This window comes from Gavia stellata, chromosome 8 (assembly GCF_030936135.1).
Source record: "Gavia stellata isolate bGavSte3 chromosome 8, bGavSte3.hap2, whole genome shotgun sequence".
Taxonomy (NCBI): Eukaryota; Metazoa; Chordata; class Aves; order Gaviiformes; family Gaviidae; genus Gavia; species Gavia stellata.
This window is the reverse complement of record NC_082601.1, coordinates 13,419,018-13,441,268: the sequence shown is the minus strand read 5'-3', so window position 1 is coordinate 13,441,268 and position 22,251 is coordinate 13,419,018. Positions and strand designations below refer to the sequence as shown.

Below are 22,251 nucleotides of genomic sequence, written 5' to 3'. Positions count from 1 at the left end.
TATACACTGCCATAAGCACACAGCTCACAACTGTGAGTCACAGGGCTCTCTCCATCCCTGCCATTCTGCAGTGGCACTAGTCATACATGTCAAGACTTATGCAGACAAATCAGATTCTTGTTGTTCTGAGAGGATTCCCCCTTCCACCTCCAAATATAGGCTTTCCCCATGGTCCCCCAGAGCTGGCAGACGTACAGTCAGTATCACACACTGCTGAGCCATCATTGGGGCAGAATCGACTCTCGGTTTTCTTCCTCCCAAACTGCAGCTCATGGGGATCAGACAGCTGGGCACGACACGTGTAGCGGAAGCGCTGCTCCTGGCGGGCACCGTTCTGGGTGATGTTGACAGGCATCCAAGGGGTCCAGGGTGTGTTCCTGCGCACCTCTGGGCAGCTCTCTGGGTTGCAGGTCTTATATTCCTGCCGAGAAGGAAACCCACTCTTTCCTTACTTATTGAACAGCAGCAGCCTAACTGACAGAGATTTATTCACACCCCAGAAAATAAGAGGGTACCCTCTGCATCTAAAACAACATCCATCCACCTTAGCTGGCCTCACAGACACAAGCCAGTGCTGGCACAGCACAAAATGTGGTGACTATGGAGGTGGTGGTGGGGCATAGCTTCAGGTGGACCTCAAGGGTGAACTATGCTTGCTATTTTTATGTCTCCCTCAGGTTTGTGTTTCTTTGCTGACTCTAAGTCCTGCGGGGCTTTGAAAGCTTGGTACATTATGGGCAGGAAAATAATTCAAGCAACAGATAATAATAGCAGCAAACAAGTTTTCTGCTGAGATGCTGAGATGCTGCTCTCAGGTCAGCCTAGAGGAGCCCCATAAGGACCAAATGTTAGTAAGGCTTATTCCTTGAAAAGTTTCTTGTTTTATTTTCAGGATGGGTTTAGATTATCTCTTTTTACAGCTATTTTTGTTTGGTTGGCTTTTTGAACTCTCTAGTGAGGACTATGAACCATTTGCCATCCTTGGTGTAGATCATCCATTGAGTACAGATATTCTGGATGATGGAGATGGGGTGATTTGGGGTCTTTACAATTCTCGCCACTAGTGGGAGGAATTCCAGTGACAAACATTGTGTTCTTGTTTAAAAATAAATAAATAAACAAACCAGCCTTTTCTGGCAGGGGGAAAGAAATGTAATGCTTCAGGACTTTATGATTCTAGAGTAAATGCCAAACAGCTTGTGAACAGATGGGAGGTTCCAGATCAAATCTGCTTACACTGGAAGAAATCTCCCCATAAATTTAATTAAAACAGCTGCATGAAAGAGCTGCCAGAATAGGAAAGGGAAAATAAAGACAGAAAATGGGTAGCCATTGCCTCACTGATGGGTTAAGTAGGTGTTTAACCTGTTATTTACTCAAGTATGACACTGAGCCTCATTTCTGATGCATGTAGAGCCTCCTTGACTCAACAGGATCATCCTTGGGAGTGGAACAGAAGAAAAAAATTGTATAATGCTTTCAGGTAAAGGATTTTATATCTAAGCCTATGGAGACCTAAAGGAAGTCCTCTGTACACCGGACTGTCCTTACCTGCATGTGCGTGCACACACACTCACACACACTCTCTGACACACACACTCTCACACCAACTTCATTTATTTTGGGGATCTGCCACCTCTCTGCTTCCCAGTTCATTTCAGCATCCTCTCCAGTGAAAGCTGAGGATATAATTTCCTTTTAGCTTGAGAAATAAAACCAAGATGGAGAGAGGAGTTAAATACCAAGTTCCCAGAGGCTAGATCTCAATAGGTGCCCCTTATGCAATGTCAATAAACAATACATACCACAGCACAGCCTGGACATGTATTTCCGTTTTCACAGGACCTCTGCCGTGAATGAATCCCTCCACCACAATTCACACTACATTTATTCCAAGGACCCCATGAAGACCAAAAAATTGGTAATGGACATGGACTGTTCTCATTACAGAATCTGAAAGAAGAAAGCACATTGCTCAAAAAATACCCATATCAGCACACCTCAGAGACAAAATGGCAATGGATGCAAGACTGCGCACTGCATTTGGGTGCAATTCATGCGTGCACAGAAAGACAGCAGAAGGCTGACACAACAGTCAGATTAGCAATATTCCTGTTCACAGCAGAGAACTGCACCCTTTATACAGAACAGGGAGCGGTTAACCAGGTTGAGCTCACTGAGACAGTTGGAGTAAACCGTCAAGATCCGGTTTTTGAAAGTGCATTAATCTCAAAACTTTCATGCACTGAATTCACAAAAGAGCTCATAAACTGAAGCCCACGTGTCACAAAGGGATAGAGTGGATGGTAAATATTTTCAGTGGAATGACTAATGGGAGATCAATGCAACAGTGATTTGTCACTAATGGCAGGTGCTAAACACTCACAATCTTCTCTTCCCCTGATCTGGCCCTTACCGCTGCCTGGACCCTAAGAAACTAATGTTTGCAACTGGAGCTGAACTAGATGCCATATGCATCTGAAAGCAGGCCCTAAATTAATTCTATTTCATGTTCCCTTTTCAAAAGGTATCTTTAATTTTGTTCAGCTTTTTAATCAATATTGTTCTCAAATTGAATCACACAGGACTGCAGTTGACTCAGATGTAGTCTTTAAAACCCAAAAAAGACCATTCTGAATGACCACGAATCAAAACAAACATTAAAATGTCCTGAATCAAGGAAGTTAAATGAATTGGCCTTTGTATTCTGAGAAACGCAGAGAGACCTGCCTTAAGTGACCACTCAAGGGACAAGCAACAGCATACTGCCAAGCAGAGGTGGCATTTAATGAAATGTCAAATCTGGAAACCAAATTGGGATGCCTTGAAGCATGTGTTTCATGAGGAGCCGGGCTTGAAGAAGCGTAATAGTGCAGATGGCTCCGTAGGTTCAAAAAGTATTAGTTTTTAGTGATTTTGCATGAAATTTGCTTAGTTTAGAGGGAAAAAAAAGATTTTTTTCTTGCAAAAGCTCAACCCTGAATCTGTGAGTTAAGCTATATTTTGTCTTGAACTTCTTTTGGTGCATCAGCACAATTAATACAGTCTTAGGAACGGTGCAATTGGCAATGGAAGCTGCAGTTATTCAACTGCCTCCTGAGGGACAGATCAGAACAGTGTAACTGTATCTATAAACTCTACACTGCTAACAACAGGCACAGCTTCTCCCTTCGCTGAGGAGGTCAGCCCTCTGTTTGGGAGATGGGAATACTTGTGAAGGTCTGAAAGGTCCTGCTTGAGAGGGGAGGCAGCTCTGAAGTCTCTGACGGCCACAGGCTCATTGAAAGAGAGTGGCCATGCGTGTGAGCAACCTCATCCCTCCCAGGCTCTGGAATTCCTTCCACTTTGTGCATTCAGCCAAACAGCTTTAATCTGCATTCATATAAGAGCCACCACTTCCAGCTGCCAATGTAATAACCACAGAAGTGAACAGATGGCATTGTGGACATCACTTACCTTTCTTCCCTGCTCTGTCCAACGCAGACCCTGCCCCCGTACCGTGGAGCAGGGTTGCTGCAGGATCGCTGGCGGACCTGAAAGCCAATCCCGCACGAAGTGCTACATGGGGCCCAGGAAGACCAGGGTGTCCAAGCGCCATTTCTAACAAAGGAGGTGACAGAGAACAGAGTATGAGGGTGACCTAACAGTCTGCCCATGTTATGCCGTACTTAACAACAAAACACATAAGGCACTGACGGGGGAATCGTTGAACTCATTGGAGAAGAGATTATTCATTTCAACCAGACTTTACATTAGCAGACATCTAGAAAAGGGAGTTTCAAAAGTGCTTAGCATTGGCCTAACTTTCCTCCCATTGAAGTCTCTAAGAATTGGAAAGGAAGAGAATGAAGTCAATGCTGAATGATTTTGAAAATGCCTCCTAGGATTTGCTGGGCAACAGTGTGGTTGCTATAACTCTTACTGACTATTCCCCCATTATCTCCCCCATGTCTCATAACCTCCCTTTTCGGAGCCAATGGCTGATCCCAAAGTTGTATCTCCTGTAATCTTTGGCACAAAGAGTGCAGGTTTTGAGGCTCACGAATGCCAGTTGTGCCAAAGGATTTAAAAAAACCTACCCTCTGCTAATTCAGTAGGTACTGATGCTTTAAATCTCTTACAGCAATACTACTGCCAGCTCCCATGGTTTTATCACAAACCTTGTAATATTTGGTGTTTTCCTAAAGCCTTCAGCATTGAATCCTATTAAGTGGAAATCTCAAATTTCATTAAAAATAACAATAATTGCATCTAGCTTTCATGGCCGCCTGCAGACGTCACTGTAGTGTGACCTTAAATCTGTAGGAACCAGCAGGCAATTAAGAGCTCAGAGGCAGGATTGAGTTTCACTCGAATGAGTGACCACATCTCTGCTGAGCAGTAGTAACTTAGCCCGAAGCAAATGTGATGTAAAACCCCTTAGTTCACACCTCAGCAACAGAGATGTCGGCGACCACACTGTGCCTCGCTCCTGCGACAGGCTGAGCATGTGCAGGGGCCAGCTCCTGCGACGCTGAAACCATGCGGTAACTCAACCCCAGGCTTACACAGAAGCCAACATTTTCATCTTTAAAATCTTGCATTTATTAAAGCTCACCTTCCTCTGATTTGACAGCACTACTGAACCTTGGAGCAGGAGAGGAGGAACTCTGTATCTCATCTCTTCTGTGCTGCAGGTTTCATTTTGTATGGAGCCAGTGGCAATGCTCTGTCTTACGGAACTGCCTAATCTTGACACTTCACTGCCTTAAGCCAAAAAATCTACTTTGTTTTTGGGTTTTTTTATAAAGAAAAACCTCTCTTAAAAGTCTAGTCAGAAAACAACTCAGGTGCTCTCTGGTTCTTGAAAGCTAAGCTCAAAACCAGATGTTAATTTTCAAAGCATTTACTGAACTAATAACACTGCTGGCAAGAACTATTTTCTGGCATAGCACCAATCAGGGCAGAGGATGAAAGTTAAAACCCACATTGCCCTTCACAGTTTTTGTATCTGTTATCAACTTTTGCCTGTTCTTGGCAGCTTTATTTCAGAAGCCTATTAGATATTTCTCCCCCCAGCTCCTGTTCTCTCATCCCTCTCCCTCCTTGCCTTCCCCTCTCCCACCCCAAACAAGGTCAAAGAACAAGAAACTCACTTATATAAAAATCTTACTATTCCATCTTATTCTGCCATGTTTTAACCCACCTACTATCTCCCCTCTCCTTAACCCAAAATGAAGATTATATGTAAAACCACAAAAAGAAAAAAATTAAATGGAATGTTGCTGTTATTGCAGCAAAAAGGGGAAAGTAATTTCTAGTAAAAATTCCTCAAAAAACCAACAATTTTCAGCATCTGTTTGTGTTTCAGAATTTTTAACAGAAATAAAGACACCTTCCATTTTCAGATCTCCAGCTTTCTAATAGAACTCATCTTTAAGCACCCTGCTCCCTCTTTGCAAAAAGAAATCTCAATGCCATATGAAGTCAATTAAAGGAAATTTGAGGGATGAGGCGGATGTAGGATGACCAGATGTCCCTATTTTTCAAACCATGCTGTTTTCCTGTGTCTTAAGATTGAATAATCTATTTTTCATCCCCTTCTTAGAAGCTATTCCTGCCTCTTTTGCCATCAGAGCAGTGCTGAGAAACCCATCCCACTTGGCACGCTTTATATTTGCCGCTGACATAAAAAGCCTGCCTGGGGGAGGCTCTGCTCAGCCCACGGTGGCAGCACAGGGGCAGGAATGACTGCACGCCTTTTGGGCAACACAGCCCACAACTGGAAGGAGAGATGCCAATTAAAACATGAGTATCGCTGAATTTTTAGTGCCAAGACCAGCACTGATCTCCAGGGAGGAGTCAAGAGACAGCTGTCCTTAATGGAATGAAAGTTTATGGAGAAGATAAAGCAGATAAAAACAGTATTGACCCAATATTTGCCAAAATATTGGCTGGCCCCACCCTGCTTAAGTAGAGCTTACACTATTGCATCATCTTTCCTTGAGTCATGACATGATGTAGTTTGAGGGTGGTGGGTAACATGGACACAAACACCGTGGCTATGTTTGGGCACCCGACCGGAGGACATTTAGCTTCTGTGCTGCTCATCATGAGCTTCAGGCTTCCCTGGAAAGGCAGCACTTCGACACAAGCTGAGCTACATGCGTTGTTTAAGTGCTGTCCCTGGCAGGCATGCCTCCTAAGCGCCGCTCGCTGCCAGACGATGATCTGTTGCTTTTACCTAGCCAGCGTGCTGCAGACAGTTCACAGACTCGCAGAACAAGGCAAACAAGCCTTGCTCGGAGCTAGGCTAGGCCCTGTCTTTACAAGCATTGCTCTGAAAGAGCTCTGCTCACCTTCAGCAATGCAACCTCGGAATCCAAACTCCAAAAAAAGATGAGCTTACAGCATTTTTTTAGCTTATTGCTGTTCAGTTGGCTAACAACTACCTCTGCCTCACTCACCTCCTCCTGATGGGTCACTACTCACTCTACAGTCGAGGGAAACAGAGGCACAGTGTAGGGAAGGTTAATGTGTACACTAATTTGGGGTGCTCATCTTCCGAGAGCCCTGGCTGAAGAGCCCTTGGGCTCCTTCATTTTTCACTGAGTTCAAGCTGGACCTCACATACATCAGTTTGGCTGAGATACAACAACACAGTCACAGAAACAGAAGGAAGGAGCTAAGCTGTGGACAGGCACAACTCTTGTTCCCTTCCTAAAAAGCGCAAAGATGCTGAGGTACCTTGAGCAATTTGCGACCTCGATCCTGGCCCCTTCACAGCCGCGACCCCCGCAGCGAGGACGAGGGCTGTCACACGAACGTGACCTACACATACAGGAGCCTGTGCTGTCCCCATCTGAATGCTCACACAGTTGCCATGGGGACCAAGGCCCCAATCTTCCATTTGTTGTCAGGTTTTTCACCTAATTTTAAAAGAAAAAAGGTCATTAATAGCAAGTTTACATTTCTGGAGACAGCCCCACAACAGAAATGCCGAACAAAGCTGCCGAGGGGATTAGGATGCAGCTTAGATGGGAGCTGTCTGTGCTTGCAAGGACGATTCAAAACAGAAGATTGTTTTAGACAATGCCGCGTCAATATTTACCCTCCAAATTCCACCCCGCATACCTAACGTGTGCACACAGGCACCCGAGAGAACCCAGCCAGCACCACACCAGGCACAAGCATCCATCTGCCACAGCACAAAACCACGGCGCTCCCTCATCCCACACTGCACAGCTTCAGCCTTTCAAGCAACACCACGACCGGCGCTGACTGTCCCCACTCCATTGTGCTCCTGCATCTGCAGTGCTTGGGACCGCTCCTGCAGAATATTTTCCAAGTTAGCGTTCGTATAACCACAGCGACCGAGGCCTCGCTGAGTTTGGCCATGTCCAAATACACAGTAAGAGGTGGCTCCCTTTCTAAACACAGCCGTAGCCTAAATGGCCAAGTTGGGTGAAGGATAGAAAGTGAAGGAGATGGTGGTGACTAGAATTAATGCTGAGGATCACATAGTGGGCTAAAGAGCAAGAATTCACATCAAGGCAATTTATAGACCAGACCACACTGCTATCTGTTTCCTCTGCCCTCTGCTTCATGCCTGTACGGCCCCAAACAGGCTGGGGCTTGAGCTTCCTGGGCACTGCAATGAAGAAGTAAAAATACAGTAGTCCTGGCAGAGCAAAAGCATAAGAAACAGAACTATTTCAGCCCAGGACTGGTGAAGACCTTCCAGGAGACGGGGTGTCAGAGCTTGCTCTCCTGTGCCTAGTTTTAACCAGTGCTGCTAGGTGAGCCGTAAGCCGAGGGCTGGGGCAGCAAGCTGCTAGGGCCCTCGCTGCCAAGGCTGACTTGAGAAGATGTGCTGCCTGATCCTCCCGGGATCACTCCCAGGCCACCGCCGCCTTCTTGTGAGCACTCCACTGCTGCTGCTGGAACCAGCTGTGACAGCAAAATCCAGCAACTCCAGGACCATGTCTGGGATGCTGCCCAGAACACCCTTGCCCTGGGTTCCCCTCTGCTCCTGACTTCAGAAACACAAGGCAGAAAGACATCCAAGCTGGCCTTGCCTACGTACAACTATTTCCTTGCTACAGCACAGCACCATGATGCACTCTCCCCTGCCAGCAACCTCTGTCCTCCCCACCCCATGTCGCAAAGCACAGGGTCTCGCAGGTGGGGCAGCACCGATGGCAGCTGCTTGCAAGTGGCTCACCCCCACTGGTGTCACCCACGGGGTGGTGGGATGCTCAGTAGCTTTGGTAAAACCACTGGCAAAGTCAATTCTAGATTTGGTCTTGGTGTCTCACGCAACCAAAAGTGAAGAAAGGAAGGGTTGGGGCCCTGGCAAACAGCCAAATCTGAACCAGCTACTGCTGACAAACCCCACCGCACCGTGCTTCACTGAGCTCTGCAGTCAGCAGGATCAGTCCCCTGGGCCACCCCAGGGGGGAAATAATTTCTCCTGCTCTACAGACAAGGAAACCGAGGCACGGAGAGGCTGTGAGCCTGCTCAGGAGCCACGCAGGGAGTCAACCACAGCCACAGGAGTAGTGCTTTCAAACACTCATCCTCTGAAACACGCTGCTCTGTGCTTATTCTCCAAGTCTGGCACCGCGTTAAACACTCACAATGCACCTCTGGTGGGCTGTCATCTTCCCCTCTCATCCATCTACAGCAGCATCAAAAATATGCAGCAGTGGCATGGAAGTAATTTAGATCTGTTACTGTGCTTGTCAGGCTGTATTCGGGTGATTTCAAGCATCTGTTGCAAACTTTTGTTTGCAATAGATTATCATGTCGTTGTAAAAATTTGCTCTGGGCTGCAGGTTACAAGGCAAGATGCCCAGAGAAGAGAACACTGAGTTTTGTTGTTGTTGTTGAATTTGTTGTTTTAAACATGCATGCAGTCAAAAATCAATAAAGTTGGGGTGCTAAAAGTCAGGGGGAAAAAAAATCAAAAGAACTACTTTGAGATATTTAATACTAGATTTTTATCTCCTTTTTCCTCCTGCCTTACAAAAGTCATAATCCAAGTATTGGATCATTTCTATTCATTTTTGAGCCAGAAAGTCTTGCTGATTCCAGCAGGGAGTTCTGTTCAGAAATCAATGGTATGATATGGCCCGTGGCTTCAATTAAAAAAAATAAAAAGCTGACAAACAATTATTGGCTCATAAGTGATACTGGGAAGCAACCCAAAAATTAAACAAATAAGCAGCCATAACCAAAATGCTGGGATTTATAAACATGTCACGTTGTGAGTGTGGGAAGTTTTTATACTTAAGAAATTACATATGGATTATTATTCCATCTTTAAATTCATAAAAATATCTTCAAAAGACCAAACTAGGGAAGTGGGATAAAAACCCATACGCATTGATCTTTTTCAGGAATATCTTTACAAGGCAAATCCTTTGTAGCCAACACAGTGCCCATCAGACAGAGAGGACATCTTTAAAAACATCTGTGATCAAATGCCCTTCTCTCACCTGACAACATTACCCATTTCAGAGTTCTCATATTTTGTAAACTGCCATACTCCTACCAAAGGCATCACCTTTTCATTTCTTCCTTGTACCATCTAAAGGCTAAAGTGTAGGATCTAAAACTTCAGACCGACCATTCCTACTTTCCACTGCTAGGTTATTTTCAATGTTTATTCTGATATTACAGATAAGGCTAGAAGCATTCCTCGTTCTTTCAATTCATCTATGCTTCCTCTTAGGATTTAGATGTCAACTGCTTATAACTTTGCCAAGCTTCAGTTATTTCAGCTGGACATTTCCATGTTGGCTGTCTGATAGAAGCTGAAAATTCTAGCAAAGTTTCAGTCAAAATATTTAAAACACTTCTAAAATCAAATCTAGGGAAAAAGAACGTCCATGAGTAGCAACTTTTTCCTTGAAACAAATTAGTGTTCAGAGCAAGGAACTGAACTTTATGTCGTAACACCTTTTTGCAATTTCCATGAAAAGTGATTCATATTTTTCTAGGGTATAAAATCGGTGGGAGAGAATATTCAGAGTTTTCAGAGACTCATAGATTTTGATCTTGGCCCCTGAAGTCCTCTCTGTGTATTGGGCATGCTCCAGTGGGGGCCAGAGCAGGATTATCCCAGACACTGCAGCTCTGAGTGGATGAGCCCACATGAATTGAGAGCAGGGTACAAGTCTGCTAGACACCCCAAAAACGGAGTGGGGAGACTGGCACTGATTAGCAAGAAAATGGGGTAGCATGGAGCAGATGCCAGATGACTGAGATAGGGGTTTGCTGGACACACAGGGTGGGACTGGGATGAAAACCTGCAAGGAAGAGCATCATTTGGCTTGGGATAAGGAGGACTGTACACTTCATTGGGAATACTCAATTCCTGACTTGCCAACCACTGTCAACAGTGACCCCATGAGCTTGGCTAATGGAGTTTGTTAGCCAAATGTAAAGTTCCTTTCCTGCTGGTGGCTCATGTTGGCATCAGTAAGATATTATAAAGTAGGATGTGGCTTTTTTCCAGTTTTCCTAAAACCAAAAAGCACCTCACTCCTTTTTCCCAAGTCTAAGAAGAAACAGCATGTAGTCATGTATTCAGAACTCCCTGATATAACACATGCAAGTACAGGGGAAAGAAGAGCAGCATGTGTCCTATCATTTCTTAATATTAAAATGTTTGACATTGCAACCTTAGCAACAAACCTTTAGGAGGTTCTGGGTGTTACCTGCTAATAACATACATTAACCATTGCCCAAGGTACTATGTTAACACTGTATGATTAAACCTCTATCTAAGGTGCCTTAATATTGAAGTTGGAGAGTGGGAATCTGTGGTACAATGTAGTGCTGTACAAAGATGTTCAGACTAGCTCTCAACAAGCATGTTTGCACAAGAGCAGCAGTCAAGTTCTGTTAGTGTTGTGGTTGACTCACACAAATGCCTGGTCCCTGTAGGACATAAGTCAATAATATGCCAGTTCTGGCTTTAAAAGTTGCTGCATGCCAGTCTCTCAGCTGTGCCAGAACATCTGTTTGTGGGCTACGCTGCAGAACTCACTGACATTATCCGGGTTAGGAAAGGTTTATTTGGGAGGGGTGCTTTTAATCTACGCCATGTCGCACTTGAGTGTGATCTCACATACAGCTGTACCAGCACAGCTGAGCGCCTGGTACTTGGCCCAGGGGTGAGAAAAGCCAGGACTTCTTAAGACAGTAACTCATCTGACTGAACTCCCAGCCAGGACTTTTTCAACAGTGAAGTTTGAGACTGGGTCACTGCATTCCCCTACCTTTCCAGTGGTCATTTGCACATGCTGCCCTAGACTCTTGCCTCTGTTGACCACGACCTTTATCCTGCACTGAACACAAGGAAATACTTGGATATTGCTGATGTAGGTGCTTAAATGAGCTATCCCACTCCACGCCAGAGGTGAATTCATTCCAGTGATGGGCAGAGGAGAAAGAAAAAGAAAGCACTTGCATGTGGATTTTAAACAGCTTGACAGCCTCTCAGTCGGAGACCACGAGGCTGATGTATGCACCAGAATGAGAGCATCTAAATGGAAAATAATCTACAATGGAAATGATAAAACAAATGTAAAACTAGCACCCCAAGAACAGCCAAAGCTCCTGAATATTCTGTGCTGGATTTTTATGACCTTGAAACAATGATCTGGAGTAGCCTGTTCCCTAGTGTGCACCACAGCAGACATGTACAAACTAGAGGATTAACACCTCACACACCTATCAACAGACAGAGGCATTAAGCGGGACTAGATAACAGCATAGGCAATCAAGAAGCACTGCATCCCAGTTCAACACAGGAGGGTTATAAACACACAAGCCTCTGAATCCAGCAGTGAAAAACTTAAGCCTGCCAAGCTGAGGATGGATTGAAGTAATGACTAATATTTTCCAGGAAAATATCTGAGAAGTAAGGAAGATAAGGGGAATAAACATCCCAGCACCAGACAGAAATAGCATACTGAAGATATAACCCATCCAGTCCTCTCTCTCTATATCTACTGTACTTAGCAGTATTAACATGCTAATTGACGTTAGATAATAATGATGGACATTAATGAGAATTTCTCCTCCCCTCACACACTACAATTTATTTAATAAGGCTGGTTTTCCTCCCCAGCCACCTCACAGGTACAGTTCAAGCAGCAGGAATTGAATTTGGCCAGACGGCTTCTGGGGATCACAGCCAGGAACTGGATATTGCCATCAGAGGAGGGTGGGTGGGTGGTGGAAGGGAGCCAGAAAGCCAACTCAAACTGATTCAAGCAGAGACACTTTTTTTTTTTAACTGCTGCATCTGATGGAGACCGGGGCAAGGAAGGAAGACCATCTCCTTGAAATATTACATGGATTTGGTCTTTGGTCTGCTAAAGTGAGGTTAGAACACAATACTCTCTTTCTCTTCATCCCTCTCCTCATTACTCTCTCCCCTTTCCTTGTGTTCTCTCCAGTACATATTGTATCTTGTTCCCTCTGCAAACCATCCGTGCATGCCCTGTTTCTCTGCTGCTCCCTAGAAGCCTCTTCCTGCCAGTGCAACACTTCTTCACCAGCGTTGTCTCCTGGGCCCAGCTCAGGGATCAAATTGGAAAATGAACTGGATGCTGCCTGAGGATGCTGTACACCAGCTACTCCGATTTCCCCAACCTACAGGGAAGCCAAGGAAATGGTGCAGACAGTGGAGCAGCCCTGAGAAAACTCAAGTTTCATCTGGGACTTACACAATTCTCAGCAGTAACCCAACAGCGTGATGCAATCTTCTTCACTCAAGGCATAGGTGGGCATGAGGGGGACTGAGTTCTTGCTTTGGGGTCCCCCTTTTGGAGCAAACAAATACATTTGGGGTCTCTGTGCTCTAAACAAGAGACTGCACAGATACTAAAGGAGGTGTGTGCCACTGGGCTCTCCATGTTCTCCTAACCGCCAGTCCTCATCAGGCTGCCACACACTCACTTCCCCTCTCCCTTCTACACATACGCACACACTCACACACCAGTATATAAAATATTTCCACTCCTTCTACTTACTGGGCACTCAGTAATATTTTGAGTCCACAGGCTCATGTTGGAGCTGTCCTCAATGGTGGTGCATCGCTTCTGCTTGTTATCCCAGCCACAGTAGGGGTCTCTGGCTCCTAGGCATTCCCTGCATGTGCAAAGAGAAAAGATGAAAGCTCTTTAAGACTGTCTAGCTCTAAAGACACGTATTCAAGTATAGCGCTTGTATATGACAGCTGTCAACTGCACCGAGGCTCAACAGAAGAAACAATTTCTTCTAAGCAGAGGTTTACCTGCTTGGAAGGGGAGAACGGCTGAATAGAAGGGTGATAGGACACAAAGCAAATATCACTCATAGAAGCTGTAGATTAAAAATCAGTTCACTCCTCTCCAAGGCCTAGGGAAAGAAAATGACTTTACAAATTTTAGTCAAAGAACACTTGTCATTGAGATATCTTTGTGCCCCCATGTAATCACTCAGCAGGCCAAATCTCACACAAAGCAACCTCTGTGAGTATGTTTTCTGACACTGTCTCCATCCAAAGGGGTTAGACAAGCAGAATTAGCCAATGGGCCAGTAATAAAGGCTTTCTATTAGTCTTGGCCTTTCCTGGAACAATGGTTTCATTTATAATCCCAACATCAAGATGTCAGTTTGGAAAAGTCACAGCAGAACATTATTTCTAAGCTTTTGGCTGCTTTGAACACTGGTGTATTCATTTTCCTCCTGAATCCATATTTACAGGCTAAGTGTGTGTTCCCAACATGTGAGCTGCTAAAGAAAAATAACTAGGGTTACTACTGCCACTAAACAGAGAAGGTCAGTCACAGAATTAATCTGCACCGATAAAATTCAGCTATATTGGTTGTTCCCATGAGTTGCTTTCAAATTGTTAATTTTCATTAAGAAAACATAACAGCACAAGCCACATCATGCATGTATTAGTGAAAGACAAAGAAGAGAGGACTAAACCTAAAAAGATTCACAACACTATTTTTTATTCCAATGATCCATTCTCTTCTATCACACAAAAGGCTGATAGGATCTTTCCAAAAGTCCCAAATGATCTGAAAACTGTCAATTAGACAGCAGCAAGGGACCAAAGGGAAAAATTTAGTTCAAGAAGCTAAACAGGAGAGTAATAAAATTTATTCTAAGAGTAGGTATCAGTATGATAAATGAAACATAAAAAAAGAAAAGAATCAAAAGTAATGAGATGTGAACTGTTCCCTCCCAGAAATCTTTGAAATCCTATTAGCCTGTAATCAGCCACAAATGAAAAAGCAAGTCCCTTAAGCACAGCTGAAAACACTCTATCAGTCTGTACTGACTCCACAGCGATTTGCCCCAAAGCAAACCCTAGATTGTTTTGCTGTCTGGTACCCATTGCTTTACATACATATATATATACACACACACACACACAGACAGACACACATGTATATATTTGTATCTTAATTATGAGTTTCCAGTTTGCTCCTACATGGCAGCTCCTATATTTCCTCTATTAAAGATTTCACACACAGGGTTGTAAGAAACATAACTTTATCTTTCATGCTTTAGGAAGGTAGTTACAATGACTGTCTCTACATTTTTCCTTCAGCTGCTTCAGCACACCCAAGGAAAAGGCAAAGATGATTTTGTCCCAGCCCCAGGCAACAGAACATCAAATATTTGCCTAGAAAAGACTCGGGATCCTCAGTCCAAGGACACAGAAGGGACACATGCTGCTTTGCTCATTATTCTCACTAAGGACCCCCATCCTGCTGCTTTGGCAACCCACACTGTCCTCACCCATGAATTGGGGCTGCCACCACGTCCCGAGCTGCCTCTGCCATCCAGCAGCCCCTCAGCAAGGGCGGCACCCAGATATTACTGAGCAGACACCGGGGCATCTGCCCACCCTCTCGGTAACTCAGCCCTTCAGGAGGAAACTCGGCGGTTTCTAGATAGAAGGATAATAATGAGAGAAGTAATGGGGGGAAAAAAAGAGGAAAAAGACCCTGCTTTTACTTAGAGATCCTTTTGGTCAGGCTTTCAGACCCTGACACCACGTACATGCTATTGTTTCCAACTGCATGAAGCCATTTCGCTGGGCACCCAGCGAGCTGAGAGAGGTCATTGTAATTCACAACAGGGAAGGCTGTTGCGAGCATCACCCTATTATGATACACGTTTTCTCTGAATTTAATTTATAGGAAAACATGTGCTGCATAAATTCAGGAAATAATCTCCATATGTTCTGTGCTGCAGCCCTCAGCCACTCCGCAGGCTGCAGTATGTCCCCGTTAGGCACTGACCACTTTGCTGGCACTGTCATAATGTATGTCATGTAGTTAATGTGCTGCTCTTGGCTGAGAGCGGCAAGCTACAGATCCCTAACGGTGCACTCACTGAAACACAGCCCCGTCCGCTGCCGCCACACCGAGCCCCAGCTGACGGGCCGTCAGTAACCGAGCTGCAGAGCCGCCAGAAGGCCACGGTGCTGGGCACTGGGATGAGCCCGGTGCACTGCTTGTTGGCGGGGAGCTACGGCCATCCTGCGCCATGCCGTCCCAGCGCTCTGCATCCTGGGTGTAATGAATTACTACCCAGCCTGGGCTCCGCTGGGTTGTCAAAACATGCACTCTGTAATTTAACAGCCATCAAAGCCCGGGACTTCTCCCCGTCTGATGGCAGGCCCTCAAAACCATTTGAAATCTAAAAACAAAATAGCTATGCTGTCGGCCTCCCTTCAGCATTCTGAGCCCACTCATCTGCCTCAACTCTGGTGAGAAACCTATTATAACAGCTGACAGCGATACACTTAAGGGTGAGGAGGAATGTATTTACTTACACACAATTTGCTCCATTTGTTTTTCCTTTTGTAAGCAGGAAAAGCATTACAATGTGCATTACTGCAAGAGAACAATGTTTCTGGCAAATACTTTAAGTGAACACTTCAAAATCCACCCTAATTTATATCCTTACAATATCTTTAGAATATATATCCCTATTTATGTCATTAAAACAAAACCACACCAGCAAACACACACTGAAAGACAAATATATGTATGCATACATGCATGCACGGATCAAAATGCTTCAGAATTATACTGTCATTCTTTGCTCAGGCACCACGGTGTGGAAAATGTAAAGATATCACAGCATTTCCCTGTGCTCAGAACACAAAATAAATTGAAATGTTTATGTTTAAATACCATTTTGTATTATGATACCGCTGAAAAGTCTCACACAGGCCACAAGACCTGAAGTCTTGCAGGACAGTATGTGAATACTGTGAAATAAGATACAAAGGAGTTTACATTCTATAATGAAATTCTGATGTTTCAAAGGCAATAGGACTTCTGCCACTGGCTCAGTGGGGCCAGATTTCATACCATACATACAGGGAACACCACACTTAGGTCTCCTCAGTGGCAGGCTGGGAATGCCTCAAGGAACTAATAACACACTATCATCTCCCGTCACAATTCACACAGGTAGAGGGAACCCATTATCCCAGAAGACTACCCAAGCATAGCTGGTTAACTCTGGCTATATTAATGCTAATGACTTAGTTAATGAAATCCCACAAAGTGGGATGCTTGTGGAGGTAAGATAGTGATGATACCACATGGTTCATGCCCTCAGTTCCTCTCTGGCCATCTACTAACTGTAGCGCATTGGGTGAGGACTTGGGAGAATACCTCTTGACGGATATCTAAGAGGTTGGATTTATTATGACAGGGCATTACTATCAATAGTGATTCACTTTAGTTCATTGCCTCACAATAAAATGTCTTATCTCAGGCATAAAGGCATACACTGAAAATGCTCAACTGAAAAACAATTCCATTTGTATCTCCTATTCAAGGTATTTTTTTCTCCGGTTCCTCATTCTCACTTACCAAGGACATTTGCATGAAAATAAGATCTTACTCATAAGAGATCACCTGCTGCCTGCTCTTTGGGAGCTGTAAGCCTCCCCGTTGTTGACTGTTGCAATCATTTCTACAGCAGTGATCTGGGATAACACAAAGGATTAAGTCTCTGCAAGTGAGGCACAATCCACAGCCCACTGAAGTCAATGGAAACTCTTACCTATGACTCAAAAGAGTTTTTATGGGGCCTTTGAAGCCTGCTGGTGCTGAGCCTTCACTAATAGCATGTGCTGTAAGAAGACTTCTGCTTCAAGATGCTGGTCCTGCCCAAGATCTCCTTTTTTGTAATAGCCTGAATGATGTCTTCTTTCAGAATCTTCATTAAAGCTTAAACATCTGTAGTTCAAAAGTTTTTCATTCCCACTTTAATTTGCTCTGGGTCTAGATAACTTCATCTTTTGGTCATTTTTCCCTGAGAGTTAAAACTACACTGTGTACTAAATGGATCATCAAATCAATAGAACCAGGCCCAAGAGATTAGGCTTTGACGGACCAAAGGAAAGAAAGAATTACTGGGGCTTCTTCCCATTCTTACTACCAGACAGAAGACACACAAAAATTCCCTTTTGTACCAAAAGTCACAAAACTGTGATCCAGAGCATTCACACTGAAGGACTCTGCTCCTCTCATCTGCCAGGACATGCTTTCTCCCCCAGTTTTCACTCCCTCTCTTTTCATTTACCTCTTTCTCACTCCTGATGAGAGCAAACAGGAATGTAATGACAGGATGTGATGATCTGCAGAGGCAGGGCTCTACATCCAAAGACTGAGAAGCTCCTTTCCCAAACTGTGTTTGCTCACAAAACCCTGCCACTGCGCCAGGAGAGGGTTCTGCATTTTTGCTGATGAGTTTGGAACCTGCAGTGAATGTCACGTTCACCAGAGAGATACGGTAACTGTCACAGCACCTAGTTGTTTAAACCCCCATGGGCATCACCAGTTAGTTCATGAGAGGCACAGAGATAGCAGCGCTATCAACTGGTGCGGTGCAAACATTTATAAACCTGATCCTGCAAGGCACTGAGCAACACTCATCTGCACTCAGCATCTCAGGAGCATGGGAGGCACAGGAGTTCAACTTGCTCTTTTGGGGAATAAGACCTCAGAATTTCACAGTGGTTTGTTGCACTCCTCAAGCACTTCTCAAGCAGTTAACTCTGATAGAACAGCCCTTTGCAAGCAATAAGGGGGTTTTAGCTGTGTCTGTTAGTTGCAAGCAGGAGGCTGTGTTTGGCAGACAAACATTTCCTGACGAGGTTAGCTTACTGCCCCATTGCTATCAACCTGCGGAGGGGATGAACTAAGCAAATAATCATATCAGCTTCCAGCCAACCAAATCATAATTACTGACAACCTCAATAGCCTGTGCAAGGAAGAGCGGACTTCTGTCTTCCCTAAAGCCAGATGGCATGAAAAGAGAAGAATAAGAATCAAAAGTATGTTTGTGGCTTAAGAAAATAAGATTAGAAAGGGAAAAAAAGCACCAGGCCTTCAAACAATCCCTCTAATTTTGATACCTTTAAAAATTCAAACTGCAGCAATGAGTTAGTGATCTGTACAAATCCATTATCTTTCCCCACTGAGAAGAGAAGCCAAGTGGAACTGAGCTGCTTTAGTCAGACGCTGGTCAAGTAGCAGCTTCATTTCTCAGCTGGTGAATACAACATATTCCGTGCCAGATGCTACTGCCCTTTCCTCAAGACGAGGAGCCACGTACTTCATAAGCAATTAATGGGGTTATTTGTGGAGCAGGGTACTACTTGGGAAGAGCATGCTACAGGTCACAGGTACCACCACTGTGAAGGCTACAGTTGATGTTAATCTGGTCAGACAAGCTTTGGTATTTTGGCATTTGATATAGGATGCAGAGGCAGAGAAGCTGAAGTGTGCGTGTGTTGTGTGCTTGTGTAATTTATCACTCACACATGCTTAGCATCAGTGATTGCTGCTCTGCACATGATTTGTTTTCAATGCATAAATTAAAGCCATGGTGTAAAACGACCTCTAAAACTGAAGTCCATTTATGAGCCAAACACATGTAACTTATTTGAAAGAAGCAGTGCACAGACAGAGGATTTTCAGAGGCAGTTTCACCTCATTTTCCTTTCCACATCAGGGACCTTGGCTTGCTAGTTTCCACCTTCTGCCTTACCATTTTCAATATCACTTTAATCGATTGTGGTTTATAGATCATGGCCTCGCACAATCTACACAACAAACTATTCAATTTCTTACTTTCTGACATTCCATTCCATCATCTTTTAGCAACAGTGACTTCTTTATTGGATAGGTGTTTATTTTTATTTTTAAAGCTGTGAAATAAAACAACATTGCATTTATTCAAATATGAAGATTAATGCCGTCCCGAGAAAAATTCTGATTAAATCTGGATTTATGTTTACATCAGTAAAGCAGGTTATTAGAAAAAATGAGTAAGTGTTCCTCCACAAACACTATTAGAAACTCTTGTCACTGTGCCAAACAAAACTGACCTCTAATAAAAACAGAAGTACAGAGGGCCTCTGACTACCAGTGATGGGATCAGTCATCCACAAGAAAACTCAGATACTATTAAAATCCTAATGAAAGGAATAGCCAGAAGGAATTCCTGAATGCAGGGCATGTTTGTCTGAATTGCGAAGCACAACTGTTTCCTAGCCTTGGCAGACTTCTGAGCCTTAAGAAAACATGCCCCCCAGGGCTGCCATATGGAAAGAGGCAGAGGGGACTAGACATCCTTTTGGAAAGGCAGCTTGGGCAAATCAGTGCACTCAAGTGTTATTCCCTGTCTCTGCCCTGTGTCAGTCAGTGTCTGGAGGCGGCTGTCAGATTAAGATGTGCTCTGCTGCTGTGTTTCTGCTCTGTGGTTGCAGATCTGAGACTTCTGTGTGAACATGGAAAATTCCTGTAGTCTGGTGGCGTAGGTGGATATGGGAAAAAGGGTGGTTTAGGCAACAGCAAATCCACTGCAAGGGACACAGACAGGTGCTTTACGTAGCCTCTGCAAGATGCTAATGGTTTAAGAACACAAATGATGCTAAAATGGGAACTTAGGAATGGAAAGGAAACTGCAAAGGCAGAAAACTTAGAAAGAAATGTGGGTGATGATAAAGAAACCTGAAAACAGTCTACAGTAGTCACCCAGGCTGCACAAAGTAATCCATATTCAAGCAGCTCCTTTGTGAAAGTTGGATTTTGTTAAGCTCTGGGTAATTATTTTCTGCTCCACAAGATGTAGATTCAACTAGACAGAGCCTTTGTAGATTAATGTGTGTTGGAAAAGGCAAATAAATATTAGACCACCTACTACACCCTGAGGATCTAACACATCTCTTGTCCAATGCAGGGCTATTTTAACATTGCATAAGGGGCAAAATGGTCCTGCCAACATATTCTCCATTGCTTTTTCCCATGTAGTTATAAAAATGCCATCAAGCAATGTCCATTCCACTTTTTAACAAAAGACATCACTTAAGTAAATGGTTGTTCTTGAAATCCAGCCCTACCCCTCTGCAGACTGGAGTGTTCCCATAGTTCTATAGTACTTCGGTATTTTCACATGTAAAAGACACTAAACAATACAATATTATGTTTTTCTACAACCCATACATATTTTATGTACTTCTATGTACTTAAATTTTAAACTTAACCCAACAATAACAAATTTGTTCTGGCTCCAGATACTTCCACCTCCCCCAAAAGGTAAAACAGCACATCTCCTAATAAAAAGTTAATGAGGCATCTGTAGCAATATATTCATTCAGTATTAACATTGGACACATTTGTGTTTTACACTGCAAATGCTGTCTGGAAGCTGGAGACATGAAGCAAACCAGCCATGGCAGCAGTAAGGCTGTAGACTCTTTGCATCAGGAGCCATGTCGCTGAATATGACCATTGCCTAGAATACAAATCTTATGACATAATAGTAGCAAATTGCAAGAATTGACAGATGAGATGGATATCTGCCCTGGGGCTTGCTGGTAGCTTTAGTTATTAATCTTATTTGTATAACAATAGCATCAATGTCATCCTAATATTACATATTCCAAGAAAACTACCTGCTCTCCTGTCAGCCGCCACTGTGTTGAAACTAATTTCACATAGCCCACCTAGCAGGCATCAGATGGTAATGACTTTTAGACATCATTGATCAGAGCTGGCCTAAAGCCAGCCCGCTAGATGTAAAAGGATCCATACGCTAAACACTTCCCAATCTTGCTAGCTAAGTCATGTTGGCAGTATGCTTTAAAAATAAGGAGCAAACAAAAGCCCTCAGCACATTCAACCTCCCTGCTTTTTCCTCCCTCCTAGCAAATCCAAAGCCCCCCAAAACAAACTGGCAACCTAGTCATGATATTAAGGAGACAAAAGGCAGTGAGCCCTGAAATTAGCTGATTTTGTTTGGCTTTTTCTGAAGTGACCTTCCTCTATTTCAGCAGTTGTATAACCCCGGACTCTGGCTGCTGCTGAATTCCCCTTCTGCCACAGTACCATTCACTCAGGGCCATTTACATAGTTCGGAGCTAAAAGTGGGAGCCTAAAAGTGTACAGGCAGCTTAAAATGAATGCAAAGCATGTCATTGGAATAGAAATGGGAAAAAACTGTAATAATTCATCTGGTTCGGAGCAGAGCCCCTTTCCACTCTTTCATCCTGTGTTCTCTCTTTTTCAGTGATGCAAACACCAGCAATCTCAGCACAAGCTTATTCCTCAAACTCAGCTCTTGCTGGTTTCCCTACTGGCTCCACATTGCATTTCTCTCCTCACTGTTATTTATGATTCCTTCATACTTAAATGTCATCTACAAAGTATGCTATTTTCTTTCTTCCATGCCATTAAAGATAATGTCAAATAAAATGAAACTGAAAACCAATCTCTCTGGCATCTTATTGGAAACATGCCCCTGCTCACTACATTGCCACTTACCCTTGCCTTCTTTTTTTCCCAATTTCAGACACACATGGCCACATCCCTTTCGCAGACCATTCAAATGAAGCTCTTCAACTGCTATCCTGAAATCCAGGTTTCTTAGACCTGTACCATCCCCTTGAATCTTAAAGGTCCATATCCTGCAAATAGTATGGATGTGCTTAACTTTACGTATATAAGCAGCTACATTAAAGAAAATGGGAGTAATTGCCTGCTACAGCAGATGCAAATGTGTTTTCAGGATAGAGAAAATGGTATAATTTTGTACTTCTATTTAAAGAACACAGATCCATTTCATCTACCAAACTTCATTCTTTCCAAGAGCTTTAGTGATCATGGTTCTGTTTGATGTCTTCATTCTCTGTCAGTGGGAGTCTCGCTATTTACTTAAATGCAA

The 22,251-nt window shown here is 43.8% G+C and overlaps 1 protein-coding gene across 1 annotated transcript in view; it reads right to left on the bottom strand.

Moving 5' to 3' along the window:
• The window catches only part of SEMA5B (semaphorin 5B), a 132,736-nt gene that overhangs the window by 23,773 nt on the left and 86,712 nt on the right, over positions 1 to 22,251 (bottom strand). Inside the window, exons 11-15 of the mRNA XM_059820123.1 lie at positions 13,029 to 13,146; positions 6,727 to 6,908; positions 3,457 to 3,600; positions 1,806 to 1,953; positions 196 to 421 (exon numbers count right to left, since the gene is read on the bottom strand). Of these exons, the coding sequence (XP_059676106.1) occupies positions 196 to 421; positions 1,806 to 1,953; positions 3,457 to 3,600; positions 6,727 to 6,908; positions 13,029 to 13,146 (818 nt within the window). The remainder of the gene's footprint in view (positions 1 to 195; positions 422 to 1,805; positions 1,954 to 3,456; positions 3,601 to 6,726; positions 6,909 to 13,028; positions 13,147 to 22,251) is intronic.